This window comes from Phaseolus vulgaris, chromosome 3 (assembly GCF_000499845.2).
Source record: "Phaseolus vulgaris cultivar G19833 chromosome 3, P. vulgaris v2.0, whole genome shotgun sequence".
NCBI classification, from domain to species: Eukaryota; Viridiplantae; Streptophyta; class Magnoliopsida; order Fabales; family Fabaceae; genus Phaseolus; species Phaseolus vulgaris.
In genome coordinates, this window is record NC_023757.2 from 30,862,754 (window position 1) to 30,882,064 (window position 19,311).

The window sequence follows — 19,311 nt, forward strand, 5'->3', positions numbered from 1 at the left end:
TTTTAACAGTACAGGAGATGTGGTATTCACGAGAAGGTTGTGAAAAGTTGGAAACTAGATTGGTGGTTCTGGTTGATGATGGTAGTGCATTAGAAATGCTGAAAATTGAAAATACGCATGGTGAAATTCATTTATTTTTAGTGCATGTTGTTTTTAGGTGATGGTGTGGAACCCGAAGGTGTTGAAGGTAGTGTTGAGGATGGTGGTAATGTGAAACCCGAAGGTGTTGAAGTTGAGGATGCTCATAAAGAGAGTAATGCTCATGACATTTTTAAGAGAGAGTTACAATTCCAAAAAACTTTTGGAATGACCATCATTGAATATATTCAATGGACCAGTTACCAATATTCATTGGTCATGGTCTCCCATTAAATTAAGGAGGGATCCACAACAATTATCCCCCTTCCTGACTTAATTAAGGGGTATCAATAATTCAACTCCCCCACAACAGTGTTACCAATATTCATTGGTCATGGTCTCCCATTAAATTAAGTAGGGATCCCCAACAATTCTCCCCCTTCCTGACTTAATTGAGGGGTATGTTGCTTTTAGGTGATGGTGTGGAACCCGAAGGTGTTGAAGGTAGTGTTGAGGATGGTGGTAATGTGAAACCCGAAGGTGTTGAAGTTGAAGTTGATGATGCTCATAAAGAGAGTAATGCTCATGACATTTTTAAGAGAGAGTTACAATTCCAAAAAACTTTTGGAATGACCATCATTGAATATATTCAATGGATCAGTTACCAATATTCATTGGTCATGGTCTCCCATTAAATTAAGGAGGGATCCACAACAATTATCCCCCTTCCTGACTTAATTAAGGGATATCAATAATTCAGCTCCTCCACAATAGTGTTACCAATATTCATTGGTCATGGTCTCCCATTAAATTAAGTAGGGATCCCCAACAATTCTCCCTCTTCCTGACTTAATTGAGGGGTATCAATAGTTCTGCTCCTCCACAACAATGCTACCAATATTCATTGGTCATGGTCTCCCATTATATTAAGGAGGAATCCCAACAATTCTCTCCCTTCCTGATTTAATTGAGAATATCAATAATTCAACTCTTACATAACAGTGTTATTAATATTTATTGGTCATAGTCTCCCATTAAATTTAGAGGACTTTGGCAAAACCATTGCAACTTTTTTACGTGTTGTTAGGTTCCTTTAGGATTTTATTTTTGTCTTAAATGTGTATTAAAAAAAGTTATTTTGATTTCATGAAAATAGAACTTCATTAAAAAGTTGAGGCAAATTTTCCTTACACCATAACCCATAATCTCCACCATATTTTTCAGATAAATGACAAAAATAACTATGCAAAATAATAAAAATATCTTAAATGAAAAAGATTATACTTTCCATCCCTTTTCCATAATATATTTTTAAAATATATTTTGAAATTTTAGATTTTTTTTTTATAAAATATATTTTCAAATTTTGTGTTTCAGATTTTCTTTTTTAAATATATTTTTTTATTTCAGATTTTTTTTTTCAAAAGAAGAATTTAATTTTCAAATTGTATTTTTCGAATTTTGAATTGAAAATTTTAAAAAATTACAAGGTGAAAGTTATAATGCATGAAGAATTTGCCAAAAATTGAACAAAATGATTTCTTAAAGTGCATGATAAATAGATCTTTTGGAGATATATAAATAATACGGAGATAATGTGTTTTAAAGAAAAATGATTTTTTTCTTAAATAAAATTTAAATAGTTAAATTTTTTATTTGCAAATTTTATACTTAAATAATAAAATATTATTAATTAAAAAATTAGAACAATATAAATAATTTATATAATAAAAATATGTTTGAAAATGTATAATGTTTGAATTTAAATTTGTCATTATATAATGTTTGAAATATATATTTTTTAAATTAGTGAATAAATTATTTTAGTAGCTATGAAACTAATATCATAAATATAAATTTTAAGTTTTAAATAAATTGTAAATAGCGATTGATAAATTTAATTTTGATGAATGTTATAAAGATCTTATATTAATTAAATGAATTTTACGGTTTATTTGTTTATGCTTATTTATTATTCTCAATAATTGAAGCACCTTCTTGTGATGTAAAGAGAAAAGAAAAAGTTTGTCATGTATGAAATTCCACTAATAATTATATTACTATTAAATTATGATAATATATATAATATTTATATTACATTTTAAAATCTCTTCAAAAATTTTAAAGTAAATTTCTTTTACGTATTCTGAAAAAAAAAATAAAGAAAACAAAAACAAATTTCTTAGTTATGAACTTACTGTACGATATTTAATAAAAAAAACCGATTTACATTATTCATATTTATTAAAAATACGTTTTTAGAAAAAGTAAAAATTAATGAAATAGTTAAAAATTAGTCAAAAGATATTATAATAAATACTTAACATGTTCAACTTTCCAGAGCCTTATATCAAATATGAGTATATAATAAAACAAAATTTATACGCTGTCAATGTATTTCATTCAAATTAAAAGTAAATTAGCGTAAATTTATAAAATTAAATGAGTAAAATACAAAGTTACCATACATTTAATATATACTTATTTTAATATATTATAAACATTAGTTTAAAACAATAAATATTTAATTTAGAAAAATAATTTTCTTATTTTTATTTTCTTACAGAGATTTTAAAACATTTTATTTGCTATCACACATATTTAAAAAAACAACACTTATCATTAAGAAATTAAAAATCACAAAAGAAATAAAAGAGGAATTGGTGTAAGGAAATTATTTTGCTAGAAGCAAAATATAGAATCTACCAGAGCAGTGTAGAAAGAAACCTATATCTTGCCGTGTCAGTTACAACCACAATACACGTGGCAAATTACTATTTGTTAATCCATTGATATTTTTGTCATTTAGTCAGGGCAACCAAGCTATAAATACCACTCCTTCATACCTTCTTCCTTGCATATATCGCTCTATTCCCAAATCCCTATCTCAAAAACCTAATTTGCAGTTTTTAATCTTTCGATTTGAGTTTTCGTCTTAATCCTCAAGGTACCTTCTCTTCTCTCCCTTTTTCTTATTTGTTTACCAAATCGCAATCTGATTAACCTCAGCTTATTAAGTTATACTTTAGGTCTTCTTCGTTGATCATATTCATGTTTCGATCATTTCCTTATGTTCATCTTTGTTGGTCCGTTTTGTCGTTGCTGAACCAGAACCGATTATGTCCCCTTTTCTTGTTCTTTAATCCGTTTGTTTTATGCAATATTTTTTACGGCTTTTAATTAGGCTTTGTGGTTTAATTTCTTTTCTCGTTTTGAAGGATCTGTGGGTTGTGGTCTGTTTGATTCTGTAATCTGTTTGTTGTTTGCAAAATTTTCTGTACACTTTCTCGGTTTTTAATTAGGGGTTCGTGATTTATTATTTTTTAGTCATTTCTGAGGGCTAGAGTTTATGGTTGAATTAGAGTTTGTGGTCTGATTGATTATGTAATCCGTTTGTTGTTAGCAAAATTTCCTGTATACTTCATCGGTTTATAATTAGGTTTTTGTGATTCAAACTCTTTTATCATTTGAGGCATGAGTTTTGTGGTTGAACTATGGCTATACTACACATGTCTATGTTATTGATGTTTTAGTTTCTGATTGAACAGATGCAGATATTCGTGAAAACTTTGACTGGCAAGACCATAACCCTCGAGGTAGAATCGTCTGACACCATTGATAATGTCAAAGCTAAGATCCAAGACAAAGAGGGTATCCCTCCAGATCAGCAGAGGCTGATTTTTGCTGGTAAACAACTTGAGGATGGAAGAACCCTTGCCGATTATAATATTCAGAAGGAGTCCACCCTCCACCTGGTGCTTCGTTTGAGAGGTGGTATGCAGATTTTTGTGAAGACTTTGACTGGAAAGACCATAACCTTGGAGGTGGAGAGTTCAGATACCATTGATAATGTAAAGGCCAAGATCCAAGACAAGGAGGGCATCCCTCCGGATCAGCAGAGGCTGATATTTGCTGGTAAACAGCTTGAGGATGGAAGAACCCTTGCCGATTATAATATTCAGATGGAATCCACCCTGCACTTGGTTTTGAGGCTTAGGGGTGGCATGCAAATTTTTGTGAAGACTTTAACTGGAAAGACCATAACCTTGGAGGTGGAGAGTTCAGATACCATTGATAATGTCAAGGCCAAGATTCAAGACAAGGAGGGCATCCCTCCGGATCAGCAGAGGCTTATTTTTGCTGGTAAACAGCTTGAAGACGGTAGAACCCTTGCGGATTATAACATCCAGAAGGAATCCACTCTGCACTTGGTTTTGAGGCTTCGGGGTGGCATGCAAATTTTTGTGAAAACTTTAACTGGGAGACTATAACTTTGGAGGTTGAAAGCTCTGACACTATTGATAATGTGAAGGCAAAGATTCAGGACAAGGAAGGCATCCCACCAGACCAGCAGAGGCTCATATTTGCTGGGAAGCAGCTGGAAGATGGGCGTACCCTTGCGGATTATAACATCCAGAAGGAATCTACTCTGCACTTAGTGTTGAGGCTTCGCGGTGGAATGCAGATATTTGTGAAGACTCTGACAGGGAAGACCATTACCTTGGAGGTGGAGAGCTCTGATACAATTGATAATGTGAAAGCAAAGATTCAAGACAAGGAGGGCATTCCACCAGATCAGCAGAGGCTTATTTTTGCTGGGAAACAATTGGAAGATGGTCGCACCTTGGCAGACTACAACATTCAGAAGGAATCCACCCTCCACCTTGTCCTTCGCCTTCGTGGTGGCCTTTGAGCGTTTTCCTATTGGATGTTAACATCTATTGTGTACCTTGGTTTGCTCCGTGTTAGGTGTTGCTGTGATGTGCAGCTGTTGTATTCTGAAACTGCTCTATTGACTATTGCTCCGCCCTATTCTGATTTATAAATACAGTATTCTAATTTCCCTATGTTTCTCGAGTAATTCGAATATAGAAATATATTAATTCGAATATAGAAATATATTAATTACTAAATCAGTCTTTAAACTAATTTCTGATCTTTGTCTTTCCGATCTTTGTTAAGACCACATGTAACAAACACCTTTTGAATTTAAATTCATAACAGTAGAAGTATTAGGTCTGAAACCTGTTGGATCGTTAAGCAACTGTTGTGGATGTCCTTAGCTCTCTAAGCTTCATATTGCTCGTGAACTATTTTTTTCTCTCTATTGTAGAGAATATATAATATATAATAAGATGATAATTGACTATATGTATTTGGTGGTGTTTATCAGCTAGATTTGTTGTATTGTGTACTTATTTGAAGATTAATTTTTATAAACATCTTTGTTTTTATTTGGTATGTTATAATTGTTATTAATTGGCTAATGGCTATATAATTATAAAGTCGTTTTAGTGTGTTTCTTTTTGTTCTTAAAAGGGTTCTGTAAAAATGATTTCAGCTTCAATGTGCTTTAACTCGACCATACTGTATTATTGTATTCCTAGATAATTCCTCTATAATAATCTTCTCCCAATAAAAAAGTTATACTCAATCAAATTACAAGTATGTTATTTTGCTATAGAATGCGTTTAACATATAGAATGAGTTTATTTAAAAAATAAAAAACTTTTTTAAATAAAATAATAAGAGTTATGTTTTTTTGTGTGTTGTGTCAGTGTTGTAAAACTCTGGGACACGCGGTTCTCAATGTATGTCGCGCTTTACTTTATAAGCACATTTCATGGTGGAATCACTAAAAAATGGCCAACTAAGGATTCGGCGATATTAAGCTTACCTTCCTATGCTTCTATTACCAAGCTATATCTAATTTCTCTTTATATTGGTAAAAAGAATTTATGTATAAGAGATGTTTTAGTATTTTTCTTTTGATTGGGTTAATAAAACTTCATATAGATATTTTTTTAGGAAAATAATTTAGATAAAAGCAATAAATTATATTTTACATAATTGGAAACATTAGTTGACCATAATATTTATCCTTTTAATTTTGTCCTATCAGGTGACCTGATTATTCTACATGTTAATAACTTTTTTAAAATTTTCTTTTAATTTTAGCGACCTAATTATTTCTGTTGATAGTTTTTTAAAGTTTGTTTGTAAATTATGTGTAATAATATCAAGAGAGATATGCATGGAAATTGTAGTTCATTTTGTTGGGACAATTTTTTTTTATCCAAAAATAAAATATTTCTCATTCCTACCAAACCATATGACATTCTTTATTGAATATGGTTATGGTAAATCACTAAACTAATAAACCAAAATGAACTTAAATTATAGTTGTTAACTTCATTTTAATCTTAAAAGTACAAACTTGATAATATAGTTTAAAATTGAAACCCTAATTGAAAATTTACACTGTTCTTCATTGCTTGATTTTCCTTTCAAAAAGACTTCATGGAAAAATTCTAAACTTGAATTCTTTTAAAAAAATCTTTTCTAAGAGAGACCTAAAATTATGGAGAGAAACTAAAACATAACATGGGAAAATTCTAAACTTGAAATCTTTCAAAAATATCTCCTTCTCTCTATTATGGAGAGAAATTAAAACATAACATAAACCTCGTAGTAAATAATTCAAGTACAAAATGGAGAAGATATTATATCAATACATAGTTTTTAAAAACTTATCATATTCTCACTAGATGAATTTTATGAATTTTCTCTTTGTAGAAAATTCTGAGAGGAAATTTCAAATTTAAAATCTTTTATAAAATAAGATAACCACATTCAAAGAGACACCTGAAATCATAAAGAAGAATTCAAAATTTGAAACGAACCTCAATAAAAAAAATAAAAAATGGAGAGGGAAGTATTAAATCTATAATAGAGAATATAAAAAAAAACAACGTAAAGATTTGACAACGAAGATGTAAAAAAGGAACAAAATCGTTCTAAATTTTTTTATTAGAGAAAGAGAGAGGAAAGAAGCTAATTAGCTAAGAGGTTAAAGGAAGGAATATGAATAGATTATGAAAAAAATGTAATCACCATTTTCACCAAAAACCACTAGAACTTACTATATTATAAAATCCTTGTTAAAATCATAAATTCTTCTGGTAAATATATATATATATATATATATATATATATATAACTGTTAACTAAAATAACTAATTAAATTAAATTTCAAAATTAGATTAATTATACAAAATAATGATTATGTATAATTTAAATTACAATTATATATTATTAAATTTTAGTTTTATTCAAATATGTAAAGATTTTCTTCAATTTTAGTTGAGGACGACAAATGTTTATTGTCCTAACATGTTCTAAATATGAATAATATCTAATTTTTTAAATTGAATATTGAAACATATATATATTTATTCTGTCTTTATTATTTTCATCTATCTCAATATTTATTTACTTACGATTCCATACTTGTCATTTTTATTATTTAAATAATTAATATATTTTTAGTTGATTAGGTAACTTAAAAAATTATATTTTTTTTTTAATTTTGTAACCTATACATATATTTTATTTTTAATTTTTTATATAATTATTTAAATTTTATTCAATATTGTTAGTTGATAGTTTGATTTGATATTTATATAACTATAATTTAAAATTTAAAGAAAATATATAATATTTTGATATGATAATATCATACTTCCTTATTTTTTTAATTAAAATAATATTTCATTAAAATTGATATATATATACTTGCTTTTGAATCTATAATTGTATTGCCACCTTTTTATTATTTGAGTTTAAACATAAAGGATAATTCATTATGTAATTTATTTAAATTGCATATTAAAACAATAAATGATAAAGGGTTATTAATGAATTTAGCAAAATTTAATACAAACTGGCAAAACTGAAGATAGGTATTAAAATTTTAAATTCATAATTCTGAAGATAGAAAAAGTGATGTGAACCTATCAATACCTATTGCCGTGTCAAATTAAATTACATGAAATTATTAATCTATCAACATCGCTTGATAAAAGACAAACTCTTTATTATTAATAGCGGAACACAGGTCCTGTGTATTTGATTTTTTTATTTTTATTATTTATATATATTTATTCGCACACTTATATTAAAATTATAAATTTATAGTTGATTTTAATAAATACATATGAAAAGACACATAAATTATCTAAGTACATGATATGCTTTTGATATTGAAAGTTGTATGTATTCAATAGCGACATCGAAAGCTGGATGTCTTCAATAGCGATATCGAAAGTTGTATGTCTTCAATAACAACATCGAAAGTTGTATGTCTTCAATAGCGACATCAAAAGTTGTATGCTTTCAATAGCGACATCGAAAGTTGTATGCCTTCAATAGCGACATCGAAAGTTGTATGCCTTCAATAGCGACATCGATTTGACATTGAAAGTTGTATGTATTCAATAGCGATATCGAAAGTTGTATGTCTTCAATAGCGACATCGAAAGCTGTATGTCTTCAATAACGACATCGAAAGTTGTATGTCTTCAATATGTCTTTAATAACGACATCGAAAGTTGTATGCCTTCAATAGCGATATCGAAAGCTGTATGCCTTCAATAGCGACATCGAAAGCTGTATGACATCGAAAGTTGTCGTGCAAGTCCTTGACTCAAGTCATAAACATTTAGAGTAACCATGTGACCTGTATGCAAGCCAAATATCAAATTTTAGATATTAGGGAGAAACATAAAAGTTATGAAAACATAAACATCAAAAACACATACTAGTGGTAAAGCTCATATATTTTAGAAAACAACTAACCGTGGCATTGAAAATCACATGAGCGAATATACAATCATCATAAAAAAAATATCAAATATCAAGTAAAAATTATAAATTATTATAGTTTAAATAAACTCATTGATCCCTTTTTGAATCTGCCTCCGGTTTTTATACAAAATAAATTTTAGCAGTAAAATTAATAAATAGAAACTTGAAAATAAATACTACATTGACATTTATAAAATTTAAATGACACATAAAAGAAAGTATTGAAGCATAACACATGAATATTAGGTGAGTGATATTGGTGGGTGTTATAACATATTTGAGAGAAAAATTCCTGTATGGGAGATTTAAAAACAAAGAAACCACAATGTCAAGTGATAATAAAGTAAAACACTTTACATGAAAATGTGTCTCTCACTGCAGTGGAATAATCTATCTAATATAAGGAAGATGATGCAAGTTGGGACGATCTTTCATATTAAAGTTTTTTTTTTCTCTATGCAAAACAAAACTTGGTTTTGATGCAGTTTGAATAATTTTTTGATATCCCAAACAGTATATCATTTTCGTACAACAATGTCATCTGATGGTAGAACTGATGGTGTTTCAATCCTTGGTTCCCATCAGACGACTCTGGAGGTTTTTGGTTAGTTCGACCATCTGAATCTTGTTATTGTATTTGATAGTGACTATTCGAGAGCGAGACTACGTGTGCAAAAAAAACCTAGTGAAGGAGGACGACACAACAAATATCTTTAATTTTTATTTAATAGAGACAAATAACGTACCAATGTTTTTACTCTCCTGCTAATGCAGTCCACATCTAACAATAAATATTAACAAATATCTTTAAATTTTAACTAAGTTTTAATTTTTTTTTATTTAATAGAGAAGAAGAGCAGTTTAAAACAAAAAAGTAGTGTACCATCTCTCAACTCTCCAACCAGTTAAGTAACAACAAATAAAATAAAATATTATTGAAAATTAAAAAACTGTTTTATTAACTTCTAAAATTATAAAATATCCAAATAACCAAAATAAATTAATAAAATAAAATATTAAGTAAGGATAAAGTAGAAAAAGAATTTAGAACAGTTAAAGTGGAGAATATCCTTTATATATAGGTATAGATTTTCACTTTTATTTTTTCATCCAACACCTTTTTATTTTTATTTTCTTATTTAGTATCATGTTTAATTTTTTTCTCAGATAGTATTATTTTGATTTCTAAATATTTATAAAATTGTAATACATTTAAATACTTATAAAATTAAAATAGAAGAAAATTTAAAAAGATATCAAAATAAGTAATAGTAAAAATTAAATAAAATTGTTTGGATATTTTATAAAAAACAATTTAACTGAATGGTTTAAAAAATTATAAATAAAAACTAAGTTATTCATTAATGATATGTATGTAATAATAAAAAATTAAATAAATAAATTTATTATTAAATTTAATAAAAATGTATAAATTATAATTTTAAAATAAAAATTAAGATAAAATTATATTTAAATTAAAAAATTATATAAATAAGAAGTTATATATAAATATATATCATAAATTATAATAATAAATATAGACATGAAAGAGAGTTTGGTCATGTCTCCTTTCCTCTACACTGATGTTGCTTGCCTTACTTAGACATTCAGCCTTAATACAAGCGGATGAACTCTAATCCGACTCAATGATTGATATAAGGTTAAAACCACCAGTAAGATAAGGGAAAATCCTAATCAAACATAACGACTTTGATCACTAAGATAAAAATATGATTTATTGTTCAGGTTAATAATTAACTCAATCTTTCACAACTTCCTCCTCAGTGCAAAAATTATAATAACAAATATAATTATATAATATTTTTTATATTTGTTTAAAATTTAGAATTTAGGGTGTGTTTGAATTAGAGGTTGTGGATGAGTGGAAGTGTGAAGAAAGTGTGGAGAAAGTTGAATGTGTTTGGATTGGGAGATGTTAGAGTGGATGTGTGAAGAAAATTTATTGAAAAGTGTGAATGATGGGATAGTTATGAGAGTATTTTAATATATTTTGAATAGTGTAAATGGTAAGATTACAAATTTACCCTTGTATATAAATAAATAGGAAAATGAAATATTAATTAGTTTAAAGGATATTTAAGTTAATTAAAATAATTATTATTATATTATTTAATTTCTATTACATTATATATAATAATAAAATATATTTTTTGTCTATGTGTAAAAAAATAATAAAAAAATGATTATTACTTTCGTACATAATTTTCATAATTAAGATAATTGTAAGTTTCAATTATAACTTAAAAAATAATATAAAATTGAAATGAATTAAAAAAAACAGAATATAGAAATGAAATATGAATTTATGTCCAAAATATTAACTAACCCTAAACCCTAAAAATATTATTTATAAATAAAAAACTATTTCTTATAAACAATTTAATTTTTAAACACTAATAACTATCTACGATAATTATTAATTTTGTGCATATTTTAGTTAATTAAAATAATTTAAAGTTTTATTTATAAATAAAATAAAAAAATGTAAAATTTAAAGAAATAATTAAACATAATTTTAAATATAAGTATAATTTGATCATTTTCTATTATTTTCTTCTCCAAACTTTGACTGTATTTTTAATTACTACAACCTTTTTTTATAATTTTTTAATTATAAGATTATAAATTATGTATAACCTAACAAAAGAAACACTAAACATTATTATTATTACTATTTTTAAAATATGTATTCATATTTATAATTTTAATTCATATGTAACAAAATAAATATTCATATTTCAATATAATCTTTCCTTCCAATACAAAATTACACAAACAACTTATCACAATAATTAATTTACTAATATAATTAATAAATTTCTCCTAAATATCCAGATCTAAAATTATAAAGTAATTAACATCAATAATTACTTTCAAATAATTTAAACAAATTCAATTCCAAAGAAAATTTAAACATAAATCTGAAAACTATGAACATAATCGATTTTCAGTTCCCTTCAAAAAGTCACATAATCGATTATCCACAAACATAATCGATTATGTTTGTAATGCAAAAACTAACATAATCGATTATGTTAGTTTCATAATCGATTATGTTAGTTTCATAATCGATTATGGTCAAAATAACACATGACCCATAATCGATTATGGTTGCCAAAAATTTCCAGATAACCGATTATGTGAGCAAACATGAAGCTGAAATAATCGATTAGGTTCAAACTGAAATAAAAAAAAACGTAACTCAGGACACACATGAACCACCAAACTCACTCTCCTACCTCTATTCTCACTGAAGACCCTCTCCAAGCACTATATCAATGCAACTCTTTCTCTGTCAAGGCTAGCTAGATGTATATGTGGTGTAGATATGGTGGTCTTCGAAGTGGTGTAGATATGGTGGTCTTCGAAGGCACTTATATAATGGTTCATCGTGGCAGAAAGAGTTACTGTGCGTAACGTGAATAAGGGGCAACATGGTAAATGAAGGAATCCTACATGACTTTCCACCCTTCTCACCCTCCTATCTCCTCATATCACAGATGAACCAAAAACCACTCTCCTTTCCATTCACCTTCACCCTCACCCTCACCCATCTACAGATCCAAACGGGGGTGGCACCCAACATCCGTCTGTGCCTACAGTGCCACCCCCAAAAGCAAACAAGCCCTTAAAGTTTAAGTTTTAAGTTTTAAGATTTAGAATTTATATTTATTTTATCCGTAATATTTATTTACATCAAAATAACTATAAAATATTTTATTTTATCCTCTTTGTATTAATATTTTTTTATAAATTTTTATATATTTAATTTTTAATTATTAAATTTCAAATTTTGTTCTATTTCAATTTTATAAACATTTAAATTTAATATAACTTTATAAATATTTAAAATCACTACAATTTTATAAATATTTAAAAGTAAAAATAATGCTATCTAAAGAAAATAATAAAAAAAATATTAAATAAAAAACACTGAATATAAAAATAAAAGTGAAATAATAATATTTAAAAAATAAATAAATAAAACACAATTACACCCGCGAATGATGAAGCTTACCATTTCGCCGTCGGTCAGTTATTCAAAGAAAAGTATATACGAAATATTGATAGCAAAGCTTGGACTTTCATCTCAAACTCTTTTTTCTTTCGAATCGTAACCATGAAATTCAGTCAATGTTGGCTTCCTCGGTTACACCGTTGGCCACACGCATTCAATCGCATTATTCAAAATATGGATTTTCAATTTTTAGATTATCGAAAAACTTAAATGTTTTCTTCTACCAAATGTCCTTTCAGAAAATATCTGTTAGTAAAGTTTCTAAAAAAAATAATTTTACTAAAAACTGAAATATAACTTTTATAATTCAAAAATGTCATATTATTTTTATTAAATCAATTAATGTAGTAACAAGTTTTTTTTATCGTGAAATATTTCTATCATACCATAGTTATTTTTAATAAAAATAATTTTTAATTTTTATAAATCAGAGTTTTGTTTAAAAGTCTGAATTCTAAATTTAATGGTATATTAACTTACTTTCATAAAAAGATATTATAAGATTCTGTCCTTAACTTTTATAATCTGTTATGCTGTAGACACCGTTGATGAAAAGTAATCCATTGCGTGTCAGCCTTATCTTCATAGTACACGTGGCAAACTTTATTAGTTAGTATGGGGATATTTTTGTCATTGCGTCTCTCACAAACAAGCTATATATTCTAACCATCGCTCTATTCTTCCATTCATCGCTCTATTCTTCATTTCGCACATCTTTCATCGTTTCATCTCCCCTCTCAAGGTACTTTTCTTTCTTCTCCCTCTTTCTCATCTTTTTCCTCACCCTCATGGGATTAACTTCAATTCATGGGTTTTGCTTATGGCTTCATTAATCATCGTATCCTCGTTCCGATGTTTTCAATTTTGAATGTTGTATCTGTGTTGTCTGCTTTTATCATCGTTGAATCTAGATTCATGCAATTGCTTTTCGATTCTGAGATATGCGAGTTTAATTAGCATAATATTCGATTCTAATTAGGGTTTTCTATTTTCATTTTTTTCTGTTTATTTCTTGAGGATTTAGGGTTTTGTGATTTGACTGTAGTGTCTACATATGTCTCTGTTCTTATGGATTGGTTTGTGATTGTACAGATGCAGATATTCGTGAAAACTTTGACTGGCAAGACCATAACCCTCGAGGTAGAATCGTCTGACACCATTGATAACGTGAAAGCCAAGATTCAAGACAAGGAGGGTATCCCACCTGACCAGCAGAGACTTATCTTTGCGGGTAAGCAACTCGAGGATGGTCGCACTCTTGCCGATTACAATATCCAAAAGGAATCCACTCTCCACCTCGTGCTTCGCCTCAGGGGTGGCATGCAAATCTTTGTCAAGACCTTGACTGGGAAGACCATTACCCTTGAGGTCGAGAGTTCAGACACCATTGATAATGTCAAGGCCAAGATCCAAGACAAAGAGGGCATCCCTCCAGACCAGCAGAGGCTGATTTTCGCTGGGAAGCAACTTGAGGACGGAAGAACCCTTGCTGATTACAATATTCAAAAGGAGTCAACCCTCCACTTGGTGCTTCGTTTAAGGGGTGGCATGCAAATCTTTGTCAAGACTTTGACCGGGAAAACCATTACCTTGGAGGTGGAGAGTTCAGACACCATTGATAATGTGAAAGCCAAGATTCAGGATAAGGAGGGTATTCCCCCAGACCAGCAGAGGCTTATCTTTGCCGGGAAACAGCTTGAAGATGGAAGAACCCTTGCGGATTATAATATCCAGAAAGAATCTACTCTGCACTTGGTTTTGAGGCTTCGTGGTGGAATGCAAATTTTTGTAAAGACGTTGACAGGAAAGACCATTACTTTGGAGGTTGAAAGTTCTGACACCATCGATAATGTGAAGGCAAAGATTCAGGACAAGGAAGGCATACCACCAGATCAACAGAGGCTTATCTTTGCTGGGAAGCAGCTGGAAGATGGGCGTACCCTTGCTGATTATAACATCCAGAAGGAATCCACTCTGCACCTGGTGTTGAGGCTTCGTGGTGGAATGCAGATATTTGTGAAGACTCTGACAGGGAAAACCATTACCTTGGAGGTGGAGAGCTCTGATACAATTGATAATGTGAAAGCAAAGATTCAGGACAAAGAAGGCATCCCACCAGATCAGCAGAGGCTTATTTTTGCTGGGAAACAATTGGAAGATGGTCGCACCTTGGCAGACTACAATATTCAGAAGGAATCCACCCTCCACCTTGTCCTTCGCCTTCGCGGTGGTTTCTAAGCTTTTCAATTGTCCAAGTGTTCTTTCTTTGTACCCTTGATCATTAGCTTGTGCATGTACTGCTGTCTGTGTTTCAAACTGATATAGTGAACTCGTGTGTTCTGAAATCAAATAAAAAATATCTTTTTCGTTTCACAAATTACTTTCATCAGAAATTTGCACCACTCTTTGGTTATTGAATCTTGATTAGGCAGATTTTTTTTTTTTTTCTGGGACTGAACTTTGGAAAGCCTAAATTAGAGTAAGCAAGCCTGACCCCTGTACTGTTTATTTATTGATTAGGGCTTGTGCCATTAGTCCCTGTTCCTCAACTTAACCAGATCAGTTGTTTGGGTCATGATATGAGACCAGGTCATCCCTTTGCTCGACACTTGATATATCATAATGTGTTATAACTTCCTTCCTAACGAGGAACCAGTGTGAGAGATAAAGAAGCGTTATGAGATAATTTTGGAATTGTATTCTTACATTATTTTAGTAAATAATTTATTTTATATACAATGATTACTGTTTTGTCGATACTGGACTTCTGGTTCGTATAATGTGGGTCTCCAAGTTTCATATTCTTTTACTCGCAAGCGTCGTATTATTTTGCCTGCTGTTTGTGTTCGATGTTTTAATGAAAATATAGTTTATTTTGAATGCTATCTAAATATCATTGGATATTTTATTGAACTGAGTTAGTTTGCCTTATTAATTATTATTCACTCCTAAAATTAGTATTAAAATATCTATTTTAATATTAATTATAACAATGAATCTTCTATTTTCTATGTATATATAACAATTGTTGTAATTTTTAACTAAACAATTTTATCTTTTAATGAATAAAAATATTCTTTTCTTTAATAAAATGCATAACTACACAAACAATACATTTAGATAATGATACTATATCGGTTATAAAAATAAACAATATAAAACATATTTCTTTCAATATTTATTGAAAGAATTTAAGCTGAATCTGTATCAATTAATTAAAATGAAAATTTTAAAATACGATGAAGTCTGTCTTATAGTAATATTTATATAATATTAGCGATACAATAGTTTCTATTCTCTTTTCAAAAGTTTATCAATAGGTGGGGCAAATTTATTAATATTTGAACCCAAAATTTACGGTTGACATCATAGTTAGAGATGGTATGTATAAATGATGTGTATTCTAACGATAAATCAAATGTCTAATTGAATATTTGCGTATATATTTTGGATAGATGTCCATTAAAATATGATCATGATAATATATTAAAAACGAAAGAAATAATCAATTTGACATCTCAATTTATAAATTTTTAGTTGCATAGACTACATTATTATTCTATAATTAAAGAAAAAACATGATTATGAGAGAGAAATATCTCTTTGTTGATTACTGCACAAACTTAAATGCGTACAAATTCTATAATATAAAAACTAAAAGTATAATTATTAGGTATTGAAATGTGACGTTTGATGAACATAATCTAGGGAAGAAAAACCGAAAATAAATGAGTGTGATGATCCCAAATAGCTATACTAACTATAAAAAAATATAAACTTGAAATTTAATGAGAAAAACATCATAGTAGGTCACGAAAGCAACAACATTTTAAGAACCTAAAAAACAATTTTAGAATAAAAAGATAATAAATATTTTATTATTAAAATACAAAAAATTATATAAATAAAAAAAAATAATTATTCAAGTTTTATTTTGATATAATTATAATTTTTTAGAAAAATGTTTTCTTTTTTCTTTACATTTTTTTAGATTTTTATTTTATCCATAATTAGATTATATTGTCAATTAGATTTCTTCTTTGAAATCTTAATAATGAATAGAACAAATTTCATATCTTTTTATTAAAATAAATTCATTTTTTCTCTTCGAATCTTTTTGTATATTAGATCATCTATATTCACGTGATTTGACTAATTTTAAAATTAGTTATGCTAGTTCAGTATCTGATTGTTAATGAAGATTTTGTGGTGTAGGTTGTGTTATTTTTGTGTATTTTGGAGTTGGAGCTTCTTTGGAGTACCCAACCATCTAATTAGGTTGAGAAACTAGTTTTATCTTTCAACAATATTGCAATAAGTGACATATTTCAGTAATTTCATATTAAAAAAAGATATTTATGAATATTAATTGATAAAATAATTATAATATAATCTTTAATTTATGGATTTAAATTTTTTACATATTTTGTGATTATAATATGAAAAAGAATAATTTATTTTCAAATTTGTGTTAATTTCAAGATTTTTGGGAAGAATGAAGATGAAAGGGCAAAAGGAGAATAAACAAAGATAAAAAGGGAAAGTTGAACGTTTCAACACTCGTCAAAGCCAGAAGCTCCCAGAGGATCTCACCCAAGTGAGCTCAATCTTGCCCAGGAGATCACTCCAAAGATGTTGGACTTTTCTTCGTCCAACTCGTCCAAGTGAACTCAATTACGCCCAAGCGAGCCCAATCATGTTCAGGCGAGAAGTCACTTAGCTCAAGCCCAACTAGGTTATGAGGCGCGAGACACAATCTTAGATATCAATTGGGAGAATAAAAGGTGTTAAAAAACCTTTGAGTAAGCAACCGTCAAGGAAAAACATCCTGAATCTTCTTTTCTTACTTTCCATGCTTGTAATGGCCAACATGAGTGGGTAATTCTATCCTTTGGGATTGTGAGTAATTTGTTCAAACTCGTATGTATTGATGTATATTTAAATATAATATTCTGTTTTTGATTGATGATTGGTATTGTCATTTTATTTGTAATGCTTGTTTACCAAGATCAAGATCCTTAAATTTGACTAGAAATGATGATTGGTATTGCCATTTTATTTGTAATGCTTGTTTACCAGGATCAAGATCCTTAAATTTGACTAGAAAGTATCTATAAGTTTCTGACCCAAATGACAATGCTTAACATATTTGAATGTTAGGAATAGATTTGTGTTAATTGCTATGAACATCTAATCGTAATTCTAAGAAGTTTTTATAAATATGCGAGGAATCAATATTTAGGAGACTTTCTTAATAATTTTATATGCGAGAAATTGATATTTAAGAGACTTTCTAAATAATTGTATATGTGAAGAATCAATATAAATAATTTTTAATATGGGCATCAACATCAATCAAAGGATAGAACATTACTATGCTTTTCAAAATACAGGGTAAGAAAGATGAACCACAATTCAAATTTTTCCAATTGATCCAACAAATTCTTTGACTTACTTTCTTTATAATTCTTGCAATCATTATAACAAACTCCCAACAAATTTTATTATTATTATTTTCCTATTTAGTGAATCTTATACTTGATAATTCAACGGTTCATTGTCAGTTCGATATTCGTCCTTAGAGACAAATTGTTACTTCTAACACAATACACTTACCATAAAATATACATCACACCCTAGGTTAGATAATCTGGATGTGAAGGTGACATGTTCACATGCACCATTTTCTCTTGCAAGGTTGTTTTGTTGTGAAAAAAATTATTATTTGAATTAGTACGTACTAAAAAATTATTATGTGTTTAGAATTGATTGATGATGTTTTGGTAGTTGGTTGTGAATGTTAAAGTATAATTTGACTGATTGATGAAGTGTTAATTGTTCCTAAACAATGTATATGTTTATAACTAATTTAAGAAAATGATGGTTGTTTAATTATAGATGTATGTTTATTTGAGTAAGATAGTAAATCTATGAATGCGGACTAAGTGATTCAAATTAAAGTAATACGTTTTCAAAGACAAGTAGATAATGCTTTAAAAACTCAGTTTTAGTCACTTGGACCAAATTAAGAATTCTATAGATTTGTGTAGACTTGTTGAGCGAGACCCATTCTTTCTAGTGAAATTCATATTTTTAAAAACTTGAGAGCATTGGTCACTAGGCATGGGTAAACTTAGTCCCAGGAGTTTGGTTGTTGGGCAAACAATGTTCTCATTGGGTGAAACTAAGAGAATTAAAAATACTTCTTGTTGGGCGAGCCAAACTTTCATTGGACGTAGTTGTTTTATTTAAAAATCTAAGAGCTTTGGTAGATGGGTGAGCTAAGTTTGTTAGGCAAGCCTTTTAAATGAAATCTCCTAGTGAGTTAGTTGTTGGGCAAGTCATTTCTTGCCAAGTGAAGTGTTTTTATGAAAAATTTCCAGTGGAGTAGTCGCTGGACAAACATTTTGTTCGTTGCACGACTAAAAGTAGTTGGTTGTGTTGATATCTTTGGCTGTGTGAGTAGAATGTTAGTTGGGTAAATTACAATATGTGCTCAACTCGCTGAACGAGCCAATTGTTTTCTGGGCGAGAGTGTGTTTTTTGAA

The 19,311-nt window shown here is 28.8% G+C and overlaps 1 protein-coding gene and 1 pseudogene across 1 annotated transcript; both read left to right on the plus strand.

Annotated features, from left to right (window-relative positions):
• The first annotated feature begins 2,921 nt into the window (after window positions 1-2,921).
• On the plus strand, window positions 2,922-4,925 carry LOC137807101 (polyubiquitin-like; annotated as a pseudogene).
• An 8,499-nt stretch (window positions 4,926-13,424) lies between these two features.
• Window positions 13,425-15,140, plus strand: LOC137807100 (polyubiquitin). Its single transcript, XM_068607556.1, has 2 exons — window positions 13,425-13,505; window positions 13,856-15,140. Exon 2 carries the CDS (start codon window positions 13,856-13,858, stop codon window positions 14,999-15,001), a length of 1,146 nt encoding a protein of 381 aa, XP_068463657.1. The 5' UTR covers window positions 13,425-13,505; the 3' UTR covers window positions 15,002-15,140.
• Window positions 15,141-19,311: the final 4,171 nt, after the last annotated feature.